Source organism: Sorex araneus, chromosome 5, assembly GCF_027595985.1.
Source record: "Sorex araneus isolate mSorAra2 chromosome 5, mSorAra2.pri, whole genome shotgun sequence".
Taxonomy (NCBI): domain Eukaryota; kingdom Metazoa; phylum Chordata; class Mammalia; order Eulipotyphla; family Soricidae; genus Sorex; species Sorex araneus.
The window spans coordinates 170,707,851-170,729,867 of record NC_073306.1 but is presented as its reverse complement, the minus strand read 5'-3'; the positions used below and the strand labels follow the sequence as shown (position 1 = coordinate 170,729,867).

The 22,017-nt window shown below is 47.8% G+C and overlaps 1 protein-coding gene across 2 annotated transcripts in view; it reads left to right on the top strand.

Moving 5' to 3' along the window:
• The first annotated feature begins 2,360 nt into the window (after window positions 1–2,360).
• The window catches only part of RELL1 (RELT like 1), a 64,639-nt gene continuing 44,982 nt past the window's right edge, over window positions 2,361–22,017 (top strand). For both annotated transcript variants that reach the window (XM_055138700.1, XM_055138701.1), the window contains exon 1: window positions 2,361–2,570. In XM_055138700.1, coding sequence (XP_054994675.1) covers window positions 2,483–2,570 — 88 coding nt within the window. In that variant the 5' untranslated portion in view covers window positions 2,361–2,482. The remainder of the gene's footprint in view (window positions 2,571–22,017) is intronic.

The following is a 22,017-nucleotide window of genomic DNA, read 5'->3' as shown; positions in this document are numbered from 1 at the left end:
CCTTCCTTCTTTTAACAGTGTGTGCAAATGCGAGAAACAGGGCTGTCAGATAGCTTTAGTGGGTACAGATCGGTAATGGCTAGATGTTACAGAAAAGTCTGAGCAGGTAAATTTCAGAACTTTAGATTCCAACCCATGCTTGGTACTAAATTATAAGTTATTTGGCAGTCACTTGTCAACTGTAAAATAAGGGTTTTAGTAGATGATTACTGATTCCCTTTCTGCAGTTCCTCCTTCCTGCCAGAGGCCCACTCCCAGTTCAGGGATGCTGTTAGATATGGTCTGTCTTTTAACAGTAAATTCAAACTGTGAGAGTGAAACATTTTTCCATTTTTGTTTTATTTTTTTGGGGGGTGGAGGGGGGACACACTTGACTGTGTACTCAGGGCTTACTCCTGGCTCTGTACTCAAGGATCTCTCCTGGTGATACTCAGGGTACCACACTGGATGCAGGGAATTGAATCGGGGTTGGCCACATGCAAGGCAAGGCAAATACCTACCAAATACCTACTGTATTCTCTACTCAGTCCAAAATATTCCTCTCTTTCTCTTTTTTTCTTAACAAAAAGTATCAAAAGTTTTTACTTTACCCTGCAAATTATGTGACCCTCTTGCTCTACTTACAATTATGGTTTAATATTTAGCGCTTGTACTTTCCTTCTCTTAGTTATGAACCATGGTAGACTGTATCCTCTGAGGAAAATATTCTGTTTTATTTTGGGATATAGCTGTTTGTCCACCCAGAAAAGTGCCTGGACTGTGCACTGAATAGGGCCCTGCCTTTGCTGTCCAAGGGCAGAACCCGTTTCCAGCTCTGCCACTTCCAGGGGGCCAGCATTGGCCCTGGGAATTTCCAACACAGTGCAAATGCTCTAAAGAATCCAGCACTAGACTTGCTGTAAATAGATACATTTATTAACTAATACATTTCATTTGTTTCTGAAAAAAAAGTATTAAAGGTTATTAAATGTCAGCAAGTCCTCTTTTGAAAAATATCAGGCCAAAGCATCAGGTCCCTCCTGCTGTTGTTCTTAGCGTTTGCTCTGAGCTTGAGCACCTGGTCCCAGGAGATAGCCCAGATAAATGCTCTGGTCAGTACTTGGGATAATAATTCAATGCCAAACCCCACTTCTGCTTCATCTTTGCTGTCAGGGCGGATTCTAATTCTTCACCTAGTTTTGCTCCTGACTCTGTGAACTGGAGATACTCTTGCCTTCCTGAGTTGGTGTGAGGATATAAGGTGTGAGTGGAGGTCTGAAAAGCTACTTTGTGAAAGTATACGAGCACTTGAGACAAGAGAAAAATAAATTAGGAACTGGGGATGTAGATCAGGGGTAGAGCATTTGTTCCCCGACGGTGGCAGGAACATATTACCCCCCTCCTCAAGTGCATCTTAAAATGTAGCAGGGATAGAAGGAATATAAATGATGTGCATCTTTTTCTTGTGTGTGTGTGTGTGTGTGTGTGTGTGTGTGTGTGTGTGACTATGTCTAGCTACACCGAGGTGAAATGCCAGCTGCTTAGAGAGGTCAGCAGAGGGGCTGGATTTCAATAGCGGTTAGGGCGCATGCCTTGCACCAGGCCAACCCGGGTCTGATTTCCCGCACCCATCTGGTCCCCTGAGCGTAGAGCCAGGAGTAGCACTGTAGCACTGCATTGTCATCCCGTTGTTCATCAATTTGCTCGAGCGGGCACCAGTAACGTCTCCATCGTGAGACTTGTTACTGTTTTTGGCAAATCGAATATGCCACGGGTAGCTTGCCAGGCTCTGCCGTGCAGGTGGGATACTCTTGGTAGCTTGCCGGGCTCTCCAAGAGGGACGGAGGAATCGAACCCGGGGCGGCCGCGTGCAAGGCAAACGCTGTACCCGCTGTGCTATCTCTCCAGTCCAGAGCCAGGAGTAAGCCCCCAAATAAAATAAAATAAAGAGATGTTAATAGGGAGAAAAGATGCCCTCGCCAAAGAGTGTGTAGCGGACCCTTCTGGAGTTTCTTCCCGCGCACGCCCTCTTCCCATGCCTGCAGGCCCGGGTGACGGTGCCGCGCCCCGGGCTCCCGCCCTCTGCAAGCCGCCCTAGCGCAGCGGTGCGGGTCAAGGAAGCGGGCAGGGGAAAAAGAGGCGGCTGGGGCGGGGCTCCTTGAGGGCGTGGCCAATGGTGGGCGTGTCACAGGGCGGGGCTTCGGTCCGTTCCCGGCTGTTGAAACTAGTGGCGGGACTTGGAAAGGAAGTGGGAGCGGCGAGGGAGGCGGGGCCGGGCCGCGGTGGGCGGGGCCGAGCGGGACCGCGGGCTGAGTGAGCGGCCGAGTGGGCGGGGCTGGCGGGCGGGCCCGGGTGGGTGGGGCCTGGCGAGGCGGGGCGGGTTGGGCGCGCGCCGGAGCCGAGCCGGGGCACTCTGCGCGCCCGCCGGCCCGGGAGCTGCACGGCCAGGCGGAGGCCGGGACTCCGCGCCCCGGCGCGGGGAGGAGGGCGAAGGCGCGAGGCGATGGCTCCGCGGGCACTGCGGGGCTCCGCCGCCCTCGCCGCTGCTGTCTTCCTGGGAGGCGCCGTGGCTTCGCCGTTGGTGGCGTCGGGTGAGTGGACGCGATGCGCTGGGGTGGCTGCCTCGCGGCGCCCCCCCGCCGCCCGGGTCTGGGCACCGCCGCGGGCTCCCCGCCCTCCCTTCCCGCCCGCGGGGCTCCCGCCGGCTCCTGCGATTGCCCGGGGGCTTCCCGCCCCGCCTCGGCGCTGTCCCGCGTGCAGGTCGTCCCTTTCTTAGACGGGCGCGCTTCCGCCCGGGCTCCTTGAGAGCCCCCGGCCCCAGCCCGCAGACCCCTTTCCTGCCGCCCAGGTTCTCCCCAAAGCCCCGCCAGCCGAAGATCGAGATCCCCGGGGGCGGGGGGGGGGGCCGAGCGCGCTGTGGCCGCCTCCCCACCCGCCGCCCGCTTTTAGAACGCGGCTCCTGAAACCGCGGGGATTTCCAGCTCTTTCCGAGTTTCCGCGGACGGGAGTTGGGGGTTTCAGATTGCGCCCCGCACGCACCTCCTGGGCATAAGTGCCCAGCTTGGAAGGGGAAAGGCGCCCTTTGCAAACTTACACCTTCCCCTCCACCCCGCCCTCCTTTGGGGCCGATGCTTGTCACCGCAAAAGGAACCTTCTGTGGTCAGAGCAGGAAGCTACTCTTTGAGACGATGTTGTCCCCAAGTGATGGACTCGGCGCAGGAATGCTCTTGATTGAAACGGTAGTGGAGGTGTAACTTTTAAAGGAAGTTCTCGTCTCGGGTTTGTTTTCTAAGAGTAATAGAGGTACCAGAGATTCCTTAGCATCCCGGGTCCCTTATTAATTGCCACTTTATTGCAATAGTTAGAACACACACACACACACACACACACACACACACACACAACCCCTATACCTTCTTGGCCAATTGGGGTTACCACCGCCTGGAATCTTACGTCAGCAAGCGCTTCTTGCTCGCAACTCTTCCCATGTAGATAATAAGCTCCTGGAAACCTTCCAACGCCGCTGTCTCCTTTATAGAGACACAGGCTCCAGCTCTGCCCTCCCGCCCGCCCTTTGCTTGCAGCTTTTTTTTTTCCTTTTGAGCATGGGGCCACACCCGGCGATGCTCAGGGTTTATTCTTGGCTCTGCTCAGGGATCACTCCTGGTGAGGCGTGGGGTGCTGGGGATCAAACCCGGGTGGGCTGTGTTTAAGGCAAGTACCTTAGCCCTGTAGTATCTCTCCAACCCCTTGTTTGCAGCCTTTAAGGCAATGACTCAATGGGGGTGGGGGGCTTTTTTTTTTCTTCCTTATTTTCATAGAAACCAGATGCTGTGAGAAAGATGTGGGATGGGCCCCAGGTCTCCTAGGTCTTTATTAGCAGACCCGCATTTCCGTCAGTTCCTGGGGGAGCAGCAGCTGTTTCTTTAGGGATTTGTTTGAGTTTGCAGCCAGAGGCCTAAGACTGTACTGACAAGTCTGGTCTAGGGTTTCGTTCTACACAGTGGAACAGGGTTCCTTGCTCCAGGGTTTGGAGAAGTGGAATTGGGAGATAGGGAGCGCATGATGTGCTGTCAGCCTCCTGCAGGAGAAACCCATCTGGAGCAAGTGTGTGTTTGCTTACAGCTCCGGCAACACCCTGCTCTCTGGGCTGGAGTGGGACTGGAGGGAGAGTTGATCCCTGGCATCCCATATGGTCCCCTGAGTGCAGAACCAGGAATAACCCTGAGCGTTGATGGGTGTGGCCCCCAAACAAAAACAACACATAAAGGTCCTGCATTGCACAGTAACCTTTGGGTAAAGGTGCAGTGAGGTATTTAAAAAAGAAAGGGGACCGAGTATCAATGTGCCAGAGTGACCAGAGGCCTGTTCGGACAGCCAACCACCAGCCCTGTGGGCTGTGTTTAGGTTTGCCCAGGAAGTCAAAAGAGAGGGGGAGTTGTGTTGAACCCTACTATGTGCTGAGCTTTAAGTTGGACACTAACTTCCCATCATCATCTTATAAGAACATTTTGTTTTAGAGGCATTGACATATAGCTGGTCTGACTTCAATAGGGCATCAGTCAGTATTCAGAGAAGGGCTCTGTGTGTGTGTGTGTGTGTGTATGTGTGTGTGTGTGTGTATGTGTGTGTATGTATGTGTGTGCCTATGTGTGTCCTCTTATCTTTCTATCTTGGCCTTTGATAACCCAGTCTGCTTGACTCCAAAGTTCATTCTCCTTCCTGGTCTCCTGCTGTTCTGGGAGAGAAACTGGAACAGAAATCAACCTCTGCAGTCTCAGAGATCCTCAGATTAGGAGTTTAGGACTTCACAAAACACCAAGCATGTGCTTATCAGGAGCTGGGAAGGAGAGAGAAGGGCAGATAAAGCTGCTCTGTGAGTCCTGGCGAGTGTCCATCTCTTGCTACCTAGTAGAAGGAGCTCAGTAACCTCCTGGCTCTTCGCAGCACCCTTCGAAATGCTGCAGTACAAGCAGCAGACGGACGACTCTCCACATCTTGGCTAACTTACGCCCTTACGTTCTGTTTACTTGACGTTTGGGTTTGTTGGTTTCCCTCCTAGATGGTGGCTGTTGAGTAAGGAGCGGGTGAAAGGTCCAGGGGCTGGTGGCGCGGGCATTCATTCTGCTTGGTCTCTGTGGCTTCCGGCCAGCTTTCTGACTCCTCAGTTAGATGCACAGGATAAGCTTTATTAAATCCTGGGTTCTCCTTTGGCTAGTGATTAGTACATCCCCATAATGCAGCCTCTGGACACAGTGTCCAGAGAGCCCACTGGGAGTTTGGAACCGCCACCCCCAGCTTTAAGGAAGAAATGGAGAACTTGAAAAGAGCTTGTTTCTTTTCTTTTTTTTTTTTTGCCTTTTTGGGTCACACCCAGCGATGCTCAGGGGTTACTCCTGGCTTTGCACTCAGGAATTACTCCTGGCAGTGCTTGGGGGACCATATGGGATGTCGGGGATCGAACCCGGGTCGGCCGCATGCAAGGCAAACGCCCTACCTGCTGTGCTATCGCTCCGGCCCCAAGCTTCTTTCTTTTCTGTTTCCCCCATCTCGCCCCCAGATCCCCACAAATAATTACAATAATTTAAGAGTGTCACTTGTTGAATTTAAAATCAAATTTAAGAGAAGTCCAGCCCCAGGTGATTTAAAAAAATAACATTGCTGTGTTTTTTTTTTTTTTTTAAAGAATTATTTTGCCCAGAGACATAGTACAAGGATAAGGCATTTACCTTGCTCTGACTGTTTGAATCCCCAGCACCACATGTGGTTCCCTGAGCATGGCCAGGTATCATTCCCGAGTGAAGAGTTAGGAATAGATTCTGAACAGCATTGGGTGACCCCCTCAAAAAAAAAAAATTAGCTCTGATGGTGATATTTAGTTACATATTGGGATAAAAGAGAGTTTAATTTAAAACTACCAAACATGCTTTAAGTTGTATCGGGTAAAATTATTGTTGTTATTAATATTGTGTCGAGGGGCTGGAGAGATAGCACAGCGGGTAGGGCGTTTGCCTTGCACGCGGCCGACCCGGGTTCAAATCCCAGCATCCCATATGGTCCCCTGAGCATGGCCAGGGGTAATTCCTGAGTGCAGAGCCAGGAGTAACCCCTGTGCATCGCTAGGTGTGACCCAAAAAGCAAAAAAAAAAAAAAAAAATTGTGTCGAGGATTGAACTCAGGTCCTCCTTACCTCTACCACTGAGTCACATCCTTGGCCCTGGGTAAAATTATGATGTTTCTGATGATTTTAGGACAGTTATTCAAGTTATTGGTCAAGAGTTGGTGGGCTGTGGGAAGTAGAATAATGAGATTTAGGTGGCTACCAAGTACCGAAACTGGGATTTGGATTTCTGTGTTTCCATTAAGTGCCCGATATCTGGTGGGCAGTTCACCTTTTTGGAGGGAAGAATGAATGTGCTTTTGAGACCTGCTGTGTGGCAGACTCTGGCTGAGATATTAATCTTATTTAATTTTTAACATCAGTCAGTTTTATCATTTTATTCCTGTGCTTATAGGTGAGGGAGTGAATGTCTGAGAAGTCACTTGGAACAAATCATCCAAATTTTAGGTCAGATTTTGACCTTGAGTCAGGTCCGTTCAATTTTGAAGTTTCTTAATAGTTTCTAAATCTTTGGTTTTTTTTTTCCCCCCTCTCAAGTAAGAGGTTTCTTTTCAGTCTAAGATATTTTAGAAGATCACAATGCAGGGGGCCACATAGCTAGTACAGCGGGTAAGACATGCAAGGCCAACTGTGATTTGATCCCCTGCACCCCATATTGTCCATCTCTTGAGCTCGGCCTGGAGTGACCCCTGAGAGCAGAGCCAGGAATAAGCCCACACAGCCTTGGCCCTCAAACAAAAGCCAGCAAAACACAATCACAACGTAATAGTGTATGATAGGGTAGAAAGAGCTCCAGGCTTTAAACAGATCCCTGGTCTTAAAGTTCAAAGTCAAGATGAGCCCCCGCCACTCTGTGGAGAGTGAGTCTCTGAATCCCGCTCTTCACCTGGAAGGTGGGCCGTGCCAGCTCCTGGCTTGATTTGCCTGTTGCTGCCAGTGAGATCAAATGAACTGTGTCCCTGAAAGGTCTTGGTAAATGGCAAAGTGGCATTTATCTTCTATCCTGTGTATCTTTTTAGTTTCTGTATTTCTTCCATCTCGCTGCCCCCAGTAATCTTGACCCACAGTATGAACAAACTTATAAATAAAGACTACACATGCTCTCAGGTCTTCATTTTGCAGGTGCTGATGGCCTTGCAATGATAGGCTTGCTATACATTTACAAAAACTCGGAGTGACACCTTAGATTTTTGGGTTTGCTGCTCTTCCTGGGCACCCACGAGCCAGGCCTTCTTTTCCTGCGTCCCAGAGCTCTGATACAGTACTCTTGGTATTTGGGGGAAAATTTCCCCAAAGAATTCAAGTTTGAAATGAAGTGAGTCACCTTTGATTTCCTTATTCCAATGCATTTGCTACTATTTTGCATATTTCGTTGTGGTTTTCTTTATATATTTTTTTCACTTGGCTAGGATCATCTATGAATAGAATTTTGTGTCCTGCCTTTTCGTTTAATGGTATATACAAGATTTCTGTTTTCCTATTCACTTGGAAAGTGTATATTTCCTCTACACTTGAAAAGTGTAGTATTCTATTACATGCATTTAGCTGTATATTTTTTCTTCTGGTGCCTGCTTTTTAGGAGAGTTCAGGTGATGCAATTTATTTTTATATGAAAGATAGACTCATTGCTTCAGTGAACATGTATGTGTAAAAGCCTTGCCTATATTTCTGTGTCTTCTATGGAGAACAGGTACCTGGGAAGGTAATTTTGGGTCCAAGATATGTACATTCTTGAGGCCATTGTAGATGCTCTGCAGGGAGTCCCAGCTTAGATCCACCCAACTGTGGTGGAAGAACTTACTGTACACCTTATGGGCACTTTCTCCTTTAGGAAAAAGCCTAATTGCTACTTTGTAAGACAAAGATTAGTACCTAAAAAAAAAAAGTCACCTCTGTGTTTTCACTTGTATGCCGTTGATTACTGTTAGGTTGACCCAACTGTTAGGTTGACCGTTTGTCTCTAATATTTGAGTGATTTGTACATATCTGTGATTGTTAATGGACAATTTCTGGAATCTTAAAAGTTCTGAATGTGAAAGTTATTTTTTTGAGACTTTGGCCATGACCCATAGGGGGTTAATTTCTAACCTGACCCAAGAGGAGTTTTCATTTCTCTTGCTTTGTTTGAAAAGCAGTTGTTTTGGTGGATTTGATTGCCCGGGTCATAGGCTGTGAGCTCAGTGCCTTGCACAGCCCTCCTGGAGTCCACTCGTGTGACCTCAGAAGCCCGTCTGACCTTCAGGTTTTCAGATGAGTGATTTGAGGCCTGTATTTGTACTTTTGTGACTCAACATACTTTCTGTGGATGTTGGCAGCCAAAGGTGAAACTGCTCAAACCAGTAAGCCATCCAGTGCAGAGGGGATCATTCCCCAACGAGTGGCCCTTCAGAAAAAGAAAATATTCCTTTGAGGATTTTGCATGAAGTCTAGTCAAATAACACGATTTGGAAAGGTGGAGGTTTTTTTTTTTTTGTGGCTTGGGGGAAGGTGCCCATGATAAGGGACACTTAATGGATGACCCATCCATTTCTGCCCCGCTTTTGACTGCTGGCTATTGACACAGCTCTTTTTGTGAAGGAGAACAGAAATGCAATCAATCCACCTCAGGATTTGTGGGGCTGAGGGGCGTGGGAGGGAGAGAGACAGGTATCCTAGCAAACTCCCTCAGCCCAGTCCCTCCCTCGGAGGATCATTTTGCCCTATTTGTGGCACTCATATTCGTGGAACTGGTCTCCTATTCTCCTTCACAACACGCTCCGGGCCTCTGCCTTCTTATCTTTGCTCATCCAGAGATCCCAAAGAGCTGCCAGGTGACTCGGGTCCTCGCCCACTTGTTTGCACACTCCTGTGTACACCTACATTCCAACTGTGAATGAAGTGCTTGTTACGCAGAGAGAAACAATCTTGGAACCGCTTCTCTGTTATGGAGAAGATGGAGCAGAGATAGAGCAAACCTGACTGCATTCATGGGTTTGCTCTGACGATTGCCAGAGACAGAATGGGAGAATGCGTGGTACAGCGCTGGCTTCACAGAGAGTGCTGGAAAGTTTGCCATTTGTCCTTAGCCTAATACCAGCCTGTCACAAGCTGTCAGTGGGTCAAAATGCATAGCGGCTCCAGAATGTGCCTTATTGGGTCAACTGCCATTGCTGGAAGAATCCCCCATCATGTCCCAGGTCTTGGTCCTGGGGTGCTGATGCTTCTGGAAAAATGGGCAGGGGGCTTTGGGGATGGGATGTCGGGCAGGGACCAAGCAAAACCCCTGCTAGGCTGGGCTGGGAGTTCTCTGGGGAGGTTGGGGATATACAGAGCCATTAGCCAACCTTTTGTGAGGAAAGAGAGACAAAAATCAAAGTGCCTTTAAAAGGGAAAGAAGAGGAAAGGAACCGAACAATTAACCTTTACAAGGGCCTCACTGATTGGTTTACCTCCGGTAACCTCTGGATCTACAAGTATCACTGCAGAATTGTGAGTTTCCTCCCTGCACTCGATGTCATTATCACTTTGACAGGCTTGGTGATTTTCCACCAAGGTTGGACTGACTATCCAAGGTTGGAATGGTCACGGTTCATCTCATTACTCAGTGCTAAGCTTTTATTAACGTTTATGATGAAAACCAGGATCTTATGATGAGAGTGTATAATGAGGAATATATACTTTAGAGCTGTGGATGTAATCCATCAGCAAAGCACATGCCTTGCATGCATGAGACCTGGGTTCTATCCCTGGAACCGCCAAAAAAAAAAAAAAAAAGTAAAAGAAAGAACCAAAGGTAGAAATATTTAGTCTTTGTTAAGCTTTGTCCTTGGTTCCGGGCGTAAAACCCTGCAAATTCTTAGAATTCCTCAAATGACAGCCATAGCTTGTCATTCATAAGGACTCCTTTTTGAGCATATATTAATAAGATAATATTAGGGTGGCTGGTGCCCAAGAGGGCCCCTGCCTTTGCTTTTCACCTGTTTTCCAGACTTTTAAGCCACTTATAACAAATCGTAATCTAGTTGATAAAATGCTTAGCTGAAGTTGGTGAGTTGCTCTCACAAATGAGTATGCGGAGAAACTGAAGCATGGTCGATTCATGGGAAGGAAAAAAAATATTTTTTTTTTTCTTGCAGGCATAGGCCCAGGGAAGTGCATGAAGCTCTGGAACTGTGCAATGCTTGTATGTGTGTACGAACAGGTGGGCGAGTCCTCACAGGTCTGCCCTATGCAAATAAGGGCTGCAGTCTCTCGGTTCAGATTGGTGGAGAGCAAGTACCTATGGGTGGATACCAAGGAGTGATTGGCCAGTTTCGATCTGGGGTCTATGGGGCTGCTTGGCTTTCAGCTGCCCTCAGAGATGGATGCTGAGGACACGTCAGAACTTGCATGGGCACCTGGTGGTGCCCGGGGCAGACCCTCAAGCAAGACCCTGCGGGCTGTTTCAGTTATCCAAAGAACTCCAGAATGTTTTCTGTTGTCCAGTGGCATCTGAACAGGGGCTTGCGTAGAAACACTGTGGCAAACTGAGCTCGTGTTTGGCCATTTCATAGATTTGAGCTCTTTTACTCCTGGGATGTGAGCCTGTCTACACCAGGTAGATGGGGTGAGAATTGACTTCTTCAGGGCGTATGGGGGGGGGGGGAGAGACACAGCAAACCCAGACAAAGAACTGTAATGGAAGGAGGAAACTGAGGCCAGTAGGATCAGTTCTTGCCGTTCTCTCAAGAGCTGCTCGTTTGGCAGATGAGGTAACAGTTGGCAAGGCCGGACTAAATGGATTTGTTTTCTCTATCTGGAACAGAAGTTCCAGAATTCTGGTGGTGTTTGGGGGACCATATGGGATGCTGGGGATTGAACCTGGTTGGCAGCATGCAAGGCAAACCCCCTTCCCACTGTACTATGACTCCAGCCTAAGCCCCACTTTTTAAATAGGGGCTCTTTGTCTCACTTTGAGGTAGGTTGGTCTCCAGAGTATTGTTTGCCCTTTCACGTTGGAGTGGCCATAGCTTGGCTGCTTCTGTCCCGCTTCCTTGCTCTACATATCTACCTGGTCCTTTTGCTCCTGGGTTCTGGGTCCAACTCTCTGGATATTGGTAAGCAGGACCTAAGAAACCTGGCTTTGGTCTACTGACTTAGGAGACTAATCATGGGTTCTCGGTTGTGTAATTTTAGAGTCAGAGGGAACTTTGGGGGTCCTCTTGCAATTAACTCCCACTCTTTGCAGATAGGGAAACAGTTCTGAGAGGTTCTGTGACCAACAGGAGTCAGGAAGAACTGGAACTGGCAGATGAGCAGGACTAGTAGATTTGATAAGGGAGGACATTGTGTGTGTGTGTGTGTGAGAGAGAGAGAGAGAGAGTGTTTGTGTATGTGTTTGTGTGTGTGTGTATGTGTGTGTGTGGTCAGTGCCCAAGGCATATATCCAAAAACAGGAACTAGAATAACATCTCAAATATTTGATGGAAGAAAGCCAGAATCAAGATGTACCAACTTTTTTTGCATGTCTTTTTATTTGGGGCCACACCTGGCAGTGTTCAGGGCTTACTCCTGGCACTGCTCTCAGGGATCACTCCTGATGGGCCTTGGGAGACCATGGGGTGCTGGGGACTGACTATGGGTCACCAGTGTGCAAGCAGATGCCCCACCCTTTATACTGTCTCTGCGGCCCTGGGCTTTGTGTTTAGCATAAAGCAGAGGGCTGGAGACATAGTCCTCGGGGTCAGGTGCTTACCTGGCATGCAGCAGACCCCACTGTAATCCTAAGCATTGCATGTAGTCTCCTGAGCACAGAGCCAGAAGCAGCCTCTGATTGCCACTGGGGGTGGCTTCACCCCTTTATTTATTTATTTATTTATTTATTTATTTATTATATATTTTGGTTTGGGGCCATCCCTCGCGGTGTTCTGAGCTCAGGGATTTTTCCTGTCAGTACTCAGGGAACAACATAGCGTGTCCAGGATTGAACCTGGTTGGCTGCCTGCAAAGTAAACGCTCTACCCACTGTACTATCATCTCTCCAGTCTCCCAACCGCCTCTTTAGTGAATTAAAATAAAATGAAGCAAAGATTTAAGCTTTCCGTTACTTCCAAATGTTAGCTGTCTTCTTTCCCCTAACTCCCAGATTGGTTAAGAGGCAGTATTTTGTTGTTGTAGTGTTGTTTTCTGCCAGTTACTATGGGTCACACTGCTCCAGAAACCTAAGGTGGAAAAATGTTGTCATGGAGAAAAAAGGAATGACAAAATAAAGTCCCCAAGTGCCACATTATCCAGAAGACTATGTTGCAGCATCGATACATTTGAAAGTGTTACAAGTTTTCATGGCAGAAGGTTTCAGTACCCAATCCAGGGGCTGGGGAGGTGGCTCAGAGGGCAGTTGGAAGATGTGCTTTGCAGGTGGAAATTCTGGGTTCCGTCCCTGACCACCACCTGGTCTCCCAACACTCCTGGGCCTGACAGCCCCCCCACCCCCTCTCAAAAATCCAAAACCCATCCCAACCCTTTCATGAGCTTCTTTTCAAAAATGAATTCCATCCAGTTGTTTTTACAAGCCCCACTTTGAACGATTCCATATAAGTCATATTCCTAATTCCCTAGGACTCTCTCCTGTGTAGCTTTGTTTCGCAAATGAATGAGTTATCTATTTATTCTGCCAGTACTAGCAAAGTGTCTTGTTAGGAGCATGGCGCTGGGGACAAAGCGATGGGAACAATTTTGACTCTGTCTGTGCCTTGGCAGAGCCAGGCGGTTCTGGGGGGAAGAGGAGTGGGAGCAGTCTTGGCTGGGTGTCCCGGGTCTCTCAGCAAGGAAAGAGGGGCACAGGGCCCCAGCACGTAACTGGAGGCTGAGGGTGGCACTGCCCCTTCGGGCCGAGCTGAGCGAGACTTTCTACAGACAGCGATGAACACTTGGGGGGGAGGGGAATGGCATTGTTGGCTCTATGAAGAGCTGAGAAAGAAGCGAAGCTACAGCAGTTCCCAGATGTGAGGGCGCCTGAGGGTGAATGAGCCAGCGGGTGGGGCCGGCTCTGTCTGGGAAGGGGCTGGTGCAGTCCCTGTCTCTGCCCCTCGGTATCTCCCGTGCACAGGGGTGAGAGAGGGAGGAGAGAAGTAGGTGAGCTGTAATTCTCTCTGCCTGGAAGTCCTGCCCTTCTTCTAAATTGGAAATTCATACTACTTTCTTCTTTGGAGTCCCTGGAGCACTTTAAACATTCTTAATAGTTTGGGCTGGGAGACAGTACGGGGATTAAGACGGTTACCTTGCTGCTGACCCCGGTTTGGGTTTGCTGACCCCTGGGCACTGCATCTGACCCAGGGGCACTGCAAGGTCACTCATGCACGGAGCCAGGAAGAGCCCCTAAGCTCCTTCAGGTCTGTCCCCAAAACAAAACCAAAATTGGGTGTTTGTTTTGTTTTGTTTTGTTTTTTTTTGGTTTTGGGTCATACCCAGTGGTGCTTGGTGCTTATTCCTGGCTCTGTGCTCAGAAATTACTCCTGATGGCCTCAGGGAACCATCTAGGGTACCAGTGGATCGAACCTAGGTTGACTGTGTGCAAGGCAGATGCCTGGCTTGCCGTCCCATCTCTCTGGCCGACTCCTAACGTCTCCTTTATATTGTTTCTCATAACGTGATTGAGGGCCAGACCCCAACTCTGACAATGATGTCAGAATCGTCTGAGTGTGGGACCGAAGCAGCAGGATTTTAAGTCTGTTTAGGTGATTCCCACGTACGGTTGGCTTGACCCAGTGGTTTTCGGCCTTCCTTTAACTGCTGATCTGTAGGTCCTAAGACCAATGGTTTAAAACCACAGCCCTAGCCCACCCCTGCCTGTTCTCTGTTCTTTAAGTGGAGGTCAAAGATAGCACTTCCCTCAACCTTTCCTACGCATCTTTACTGGTTTTATCACCTGTAAGTACACATGCCTGTTTCATGTTATTTAACATGTTGTTATATACAGTTTCTACTCTGCTTGTAATATTTAACTGGAGCTCCTTGAGGTGCATATAAACATATATGTAACATAATTTTATGGTCAGATTTTAATTCTTGTAGCCTTTATGAGTAGATTGCCATGTTCTTTTTTTTCTTTTTTGTAGCAAATTTACAGAGATGAGGATTAGCCATAAAGAAGAGTGAAAAGGCTTTTATTCATGTCATAGATGAGGGGAAGCCAAAACTAGGCAGATTTATATTTATTGTTCTCAAATGGCTTTTCATGTATCTGTGTGTATGTAAAAGGTATCATGGGTATAAGGAACATTTTATATTTAAAAAAATAAATTTTTTTTTTTTTTTACATTTTAAAAATTGTTGGCCCACCCACTTAAAGAGAAAACCAGAACATTTTGTAAATTCACTGCAGATTTTGTTTTTGGTGGAAAAATTGGGTTACTGCCGAAGGAATTTTTTTTTTTTATAATTTTTTGGGAAAATTTACATAGACATTAATTTTTGGGACTCATGTTGAATGACCACAGTGTTGATACCCTCTATTTCAAAGATACTCCCTAAGATCATATACTCCCTAAGATCACTGTTTTTCTTTTTATTCACTTATTATTTTTAATTGAATCCCCATGAGCAGCACTACAAAGCATTCATGTTTAAGTTTCAGTCATACAATGATGGAACACCCATCCCTCCACTAGTGCACATTCTCCACCACCAATGTCCCCAGTATCCCTCCCCTCCCCCAGCCCTACCCCTCTCCCTGCGAAGGAATTTTTTAGGACATGTTCGTGTGCTTTTCAAGTAAATATTTAAAGGAAATAATTCATTGTACCTCTCATTAGGTTTATGAACAAGTTTTAATTAAATTTTGACTTGATAGTGATTCTGTGAGATCTACAGGGAAAATTGATTTCATTTTCCTGAAATGCTCAAGCAGTACTGCATTAATTATGCTCTTTCCCTTCTTTATTGGCTTGATTATTTTAACTGAGTGGTAGAAAATTTACAAAGAACCAATACATGGTGTCACGCGGTTAGGGCTAAAAACAAACAAAAACTTCTTTTCAATATAGTACCATGCCCAGCTCCCCTCCCCCGTGCATCTAATATAAACATAATGCAGTTTCTGAGATTCCTGCACAGAGGGGAAATTTGAAGAATGCACTGGGCTTTTATTTTTTGGTCTCACAGTTTAAGTTGGGAACATGAATTTTCAAATGCTCTAGCAACTCTTCATAGCTGCAAGCCCCTAACACAATCGTGTGAATTATCCACATCACGAGAAAGGGCAGCCCGGAATTTCCTGGCATGCGGGAAGCTGCAGATGGCTAGGAACAGGCATTGCTTCATCTTTCTTTGCCTGTTTGTACTCTATACTTGTATGGCCTGAATGCTTTTACTGCTTCCTCCATCTTTCCACCCCCCACCCCCATTGCTATTAAAGGTGGCACGGAAAACAATCACCCCTAGGGGTAAAAAGAAAGAGGTGTAGACTGTGCTGAGAGCGAAGAATCTGGGAGCTGGGTTTTAAAAATACAGTGTATTTTCCAGGTCTGATTGCCTCCTCTTTTCTCTCTCTTTTTTTTTTTTTTAAGCGTCCTTGCAGGGAAAACCTGGGGGGTATACACTCCACACAATGGGAGTATACCTTACACACTGCTCTCTCTATAGAACAGCAGGTCTGCCTTATTATTCAGGGCTTTGTCCATGTTGTATAGGGATGTAAAATGAACCACACACTGCTTCCTGTTCTCTTCCAACTTGTGATTGAGAAGGGGGAGATAAGCTTATGAATGCCCAGTGGTTGTAGAATAATGGAGACTAAGTTTGCTGTCATCGGAGAGCTATGGAGAGAGACTTCCTTCTGATAAGAGGCCTGGACTAGGCCTGAATAGCTGAAAGCTAGGCCTGTGGTGTGGGCTTTGAAGGATGCCATGCGTCCTTGGATGCTGCTGTGAAAGCAGAGGTAGGTGGGACTGTGGCCCGATGTGGACCGCGGGGTTTAGTGAAACGTGAATCTGCCTGAGACAAGATGACAGAGCAGCTCATTGGGGCTCCTGAATCCTCTTTATTGCACGGGGCAGGGAGGATGGGCTGGAGTGGGACACAGGGCACCAGACTGGCACCATGAAGCATTCTGCTGTGGTGGCAGCTCCCCAGACTGAGCCCAGGAAGACCTGAGTTGGGGGCACAGCTGTTGGGCCTCCCACTGGGGCTAGGAGAAGGCAGAGAGGAAGGGATAGAACTATTTTGATGACTCCATGGTTGTAGATTTGGGAGTATTGAATCTGACTTTTGTAGGGGGTACAAATAGTTTATATATTTGTACTTATTAAATAAATATATATCTATATACACACATATACCTATAAATATATATATAGATTTGATGTAATAACATGATGTAGACACAGAAACCGGGGCTGGAGCAATAGCCCAGCAGATAGGGCGTTTGCCTTGCACGCGGATGACCCGGGTTCGATTCCTCTGTCCCTCTCAGAGAGCCCGGCAAGCTACCGAGAGTATCTTGCTCACACGGAAGAGCCTGGCAAGCTACCCATGGTATATTCAATATGTCAAAAACAGTAACAAGTCTCACAATGGAGATGTTACTGGTGCCCGCTTGAGCAAGCCTTGCATGCTGTCAACCTGGGTTCGATCCCTGACATCCCATGTGATCCCCCAAGTCTGCCAGGAGTGATTCCTGAGTGCAGAGCCAGGAGGAACTCCTGAGCACCAAAGAGATGCACCCTCCCCCCCAAAAAAAAAACAATAAAAAAGAAAAGAAAAAAGAGAGACAGTCTTGATAGTTTGAAGTCTGAGTGTCCATTAATGGTAGGTGCTAGCTGGGGATGGATTTGTCTTAGAGGAACTATACGAACCGTTTGATTTCTGAATGAAAATTCCCCCCCCCCCATTGATTCACAATATTTTGTGAAGCTTCATGAGTTATAACGTATAATCCCTTCGTGAGTTTACAATGTCTCAGCATTTCAGAGTGTTGTAGTCCTGACTTCCGCCTCTGAAGCCCCAGCGCCCTGTCATTGTCGACCATTTCCTTCCAGAAGACTCGTGCGTCCCCCTGTGTGCAGGGGCCTGTCCTGTGCGCATCAGTTCTCTCCTCGCTCCAGGCCAAGAGGGCAGGCTCGGCCCGCCATGCTTCGACATTGCCTTTAGATAAAACACGCCGGTCGGCCCCACGGTGACGTCTGAGGCCTAGCTTAGCTGACGGCTCCGTCTCCGTCTCTGGCCGATTTTCGTCCTGCTGTTTCTTACCACGTGAGCAGATAGATTTGGGGAGAGGGAAGCCCCGCTGGAGGATAATTTAGTGTGCATCAGGGATTTAGACGGTGATGCAGATAAGGTGGAAGTGGCCGGGGCGGGTCTGTTTGCGGTTCCTGGGTTCTTCATTATTTTCAAGAATGAAAATATCGAGTCATAAAGCTGCTCAGACTTGCAAAGTAGAAGAGCAAAGAAGTGAAAAGCTCCCCACTTGGGAGCTTCCCGAGCTAAGGCTCTTCCTGTAGATCCTTCTGTGTGAAACTGGGATCTCTTATCAGTCGCAGATGTTAAGGAGGATGTAAGGAAGTTACTGGTTTGTCTTCCTAGCCATTTGCCTTAGGCATTGTGGGTTCCCTGTGAGCTTAAGCTCGGGGCAGAATGTTATGGTGCTGGGGAATTCCTGGAATGGACAGGGCCTTGAGGATGAAGTCTGTGTTAGGTCCATGGGGGAGAGAGGAAACATCTGGCAAGAGAAAACTGTGGCTTCCTCTCTCACTGGGGAAACTGAGGCAGCCTCCTTTGTTAGTAGGGGGAGTCGTGAGTAGCCTTGGTGTTTCTCAGTCCCTGGGTGGGGTGGGCCAGGACGCTCAGGGGCAACGGGAAGTGGAGAAGCAGGGAAGGATGCCCAGACCTGTAGCTTATGTGAGGGGGGCAGATTCAGTGCCTGAGGCCTGGAGGCCGGGGCAGCCTGGGGCCAGCTGTGGGCGGTGGCACCGCCTCTCCTTCCAGGAACAGGAGCCGTCAAGTCACATCATTCAACAGGATGCCACCCGAGGGAAATGTCGAATTTCCAGTGCTTTCCCCGCCAGTCTGGGTAAGGCGGGCAGAGTTCCTGCAAAGGTAGGCGCCCGCCTGGCGTCCTCTGGGGCCAAAGGAACCGGAAAGCAAAGCTGAGTCAAAGGGGACACCGGGGGCTGAAGCTGTGAGGAAGAGGGAATAGGGGTGTGTGTGTGTGTGTGTGTGTGTGTGTGTGTGTGTGTGTGTGTGTGTGTGTGTGTGTGTGTGTGTGTGTAAGAGGAAATAGGGGTGTGTGTGTGTGTGTGTGTAAGAGGAAATAGGGGTGTGTGTGTGTATAAGAGGAAATAGGGGTGTGTGTAAGAGGGAATAGGTGTGTGTGTGTAAGAGGGAATAGGGGTGTGTGTGTAAGAGGGAATAGGTGTGTGTGTGTATATGTGTGTGTGTGTGTGTGTGTGTGTGGTGGTGCAAATAAAGATTGGGCCACAGAAAGACCACTGAAGGGAGATGAAGCAGCAAAACTAAGAAAAATGCTGGACTCTGTGCAGCTGATTTGAAGGGGGAGAAATGAAGGCAGAGGTTATCAGGAAATTCAGAGATCCAGTGGCAAGGGTTAGACACGAAGAAAAGATGATGAGGAGTACCCTCACAGGGACGCCTTTTCGTGGAGTCAGATCTTACCTGTCTGTGTCATAGACATGAAAACTAGAGCAAGTCACTTCCATCAGCCCCGCTGCCTGTAGGGAGGTGAGTCTGCCCCGTCTGCCTCCAGAACCCCTTCTGATTCGAGTGTTTGTCACTCCCGTCCCCATTGCTCATTTCTGGTGGAGTTAGACGGCTGAATAGACAGCTGTCACCATTACTTAGAAATAAAATGTATTTGCATTTCCCCCTTAGTCCACCCTTGGGATGGAAAGGTACACTTAAATTACATCCTCTCCTGTATCTGTATCTTAGCCATCAAGTCATTATCTCTGCTTAATTGGGCTGCCAGTTATTAGTAGCAAATCACACACTTACCCTGACTTCCACTCGTTGAAGCCGTTGGTTCCTTCTCAGAAACCCTAAAGTTCCCTTTAAATCCTAAACTTCCCTTCCATTTTTGAAGCAATAGAAAGTTCTGTATGTAGGTATCAGGTTGCCACATCCCTCTGTTCAAAATGACCTTAATTGTTAATGAAAATATTTAGTGAATAAATAGCAATATTTTGAGCCAAATTTTCCCCTCCAGGAGACACCAAAACTTTCATACTAGTTATCTCTGAGTAATAAAAGTATAATTATTTTTACTTTCTTTTTAGTGGTTTGTTGGTGAAACTTGAGGAAATACTTTTTCAGTTTTCTGCATATTGTACTTCATAAAAGGTCCTGATGGTAATCTCTAGTTTCTTTTTTTTACTACAGATAAAAAGTCAGTAAAGGGGCTGGAGTGGTAGTACAGAGGGTTGGGCACTTCCCTTCCATGTGGCCAACATGGGTTCTATCTCTAGCACCCCATATCATTCCCCAAGGACCCCTAGGAGTGATCCCTGGGCACAGAGCCAGGAGTAATTCTTGAGTACTGCTGGGTGTGGCAAAAAAAAAAAAAAGAAAGTCACTAAGAACGTCCCTGTTAGTTTGAGCCATTGGATACTTACAGACATTAAAGAATGCTGAATATTGCTAATTTTATAATACTAATGCTGTATCTCAACCAGAGCACTGAAAAATCCTTACTAAGAAAATCCCGTCTCACTGCAGCCCATACTGTTTCCGCCTTAGATATATCCACTAGCTGAGTGCAGAGACAATGCTCAGACAGCCTTGGCCACACCCTAGGAGAGGGGCTGACGCTCACTGCAGTGGCTTGGTTTCTGCCTCGTTACAGCACAGCACACGGTGCGAATGAGTATGTAGGCAACTAGCTCCAGGACTGATCATTTCCTTCCCAACATATATTTTTAAAATGTCTCTTGAGTCCTTATTATATTATCAGATACCATCATAAATTCACTGTATGTACATATACCATGGTGCACCCCAGCCACATAGAGTACTATATGCAGTGCACATGAATATACACCATACACACAGAGTGCTATACACAGTGCACATCAGTACACACCATACACACAGAGCGCTGTACACAGTGTATGTCAGTACACACCATACACACACAGGGTGCTGTACACAGTGCAAGTCAGTACACACCATATACATAGAGTACTATACACAGTGCACACGAGTACACACCATGCACACAGAGTGCTGTACACAGTGCATATCAGTACACACCATACACACAGAGTACTATACGCAGTACACATGAACACATACCATACCCACAGAGTGCTATACACAGCGCACATCAGTACACACCATATACACAGAGTGCTATACACAGTGCACATCAGTACACACCATGCACACATAGTGCTGTTACACAGCGCATATCAGTACACACTGTACACACACGGAGTACTGTATACAGTGCACATCAGTACACACCATACACACAGAGTGCTGTACACAGTGCATATCAGTACACACCATACACACAGTGCTGTACACAATACACATCAGTACACACCATACACACACAGAGTGCTGTACACAGCGCATGTCAGTATACCATAGTGCACTTCATACACTTGCAGAGTTCTATACACAGTGCACCCCATATACATGCAGACTGTTACACACAGTGTACCCTATTCACATGCAGAGTGCTATATATAGTGCACATCAGTACCCCGTGGTACACGGTCATACATTCACAGAACATTTGGGGCACAGTGTGTGATATGAGTTGGGTTTTTGCAGTAGGAAAGACCTTTTTTAACACCCAGTTCTCCATCACCAGTGGGGTAACCTCAGGTTCAATTCTGACATCAACTATGTGAAGTCAGTACAGACCCACAGAACTAAGGACTCACCCCCTTCCCCCCAGATTGCCCAGGCTTCAGGTTCCGGCTGCAAAGGGTTGTCCCCAGGTTAACCAACTCTAATTTCATGGTTTCCCCACCTTGTCTGTTTGCTGCAGCTCACAGGATTCAGGAAAATGCCTTGCCTACGCTTACAGCTTTACCAAGCGGCAGTGATGCGTCTAGGAGAGTGTAAATAGAGGAGGAGCTATCCAGCTCCATGTTCTCTCCCAGGGGGCCGCCTCCCAGCCGTGCCAGGGCTTGCCCGTTCAGGAGCTCCCTGTTTGTTTCAGACTTTCAGGAGCGCCCTCCTTATCTCAGAGTTCTTGATGACCAACACACATTGGCCACAGCCTCCCAGTCCTCTCTCTTTCCTGAGACTGAACCTGGAGACGTTGGGGCAGTGCTCTCTGCAAGTGGCTGGTCCCTCCTCACAGGAGCTAAGGCCGGCCGAGGCAGCTCATCAGCATGAACAGGTGAGGTCTTAAAGGGACATTGTAAGTAACAGAAGACACTCCAGTCAGGAAAGGGTAAGTGTTTTAAGACAAAGACCAAATTAGACAGAGAGAGAGAGAGAGAGAGAGAGAGAGAGCGCTCTCACTGACTCACAATCAGGAGCCTTTCCTTATATATCAATATGCAACACTGAGCAGAATGTAGCACTGTACACTGTCGTCCTGTTGTTCATCAATTTGCTCCAGTGGGCACCAGTAACGTCTCCATGGTGACACTTGTTGTTACTGTTTTTGGCATATTGAATACGCCACGGGTAGCTTGCCAGGCTCTGCTGTGGGGGCTGGATACTCCAGTAGCTTGCTAGAATCTCTGAGGGGGACGGAGGAATTGAACCCAGGTTGGCCTTGTGCAAGGCAAACGCCCTACCCACTGTGCTATTGCTCCAGGTATTTTTGTCGTAGGGTTCACTGCAGACACTCTCTTTCTCTCCTTCATGTGGGACAGTGTCGCTGATGATGGTCATACCTGTTCTCTCAGAGATCACTGACCTTCACTGGCCTCCACAGAGCACGTGTACCCGGCACTGGGGGATCCTTTCATGCCTGTAGCAAT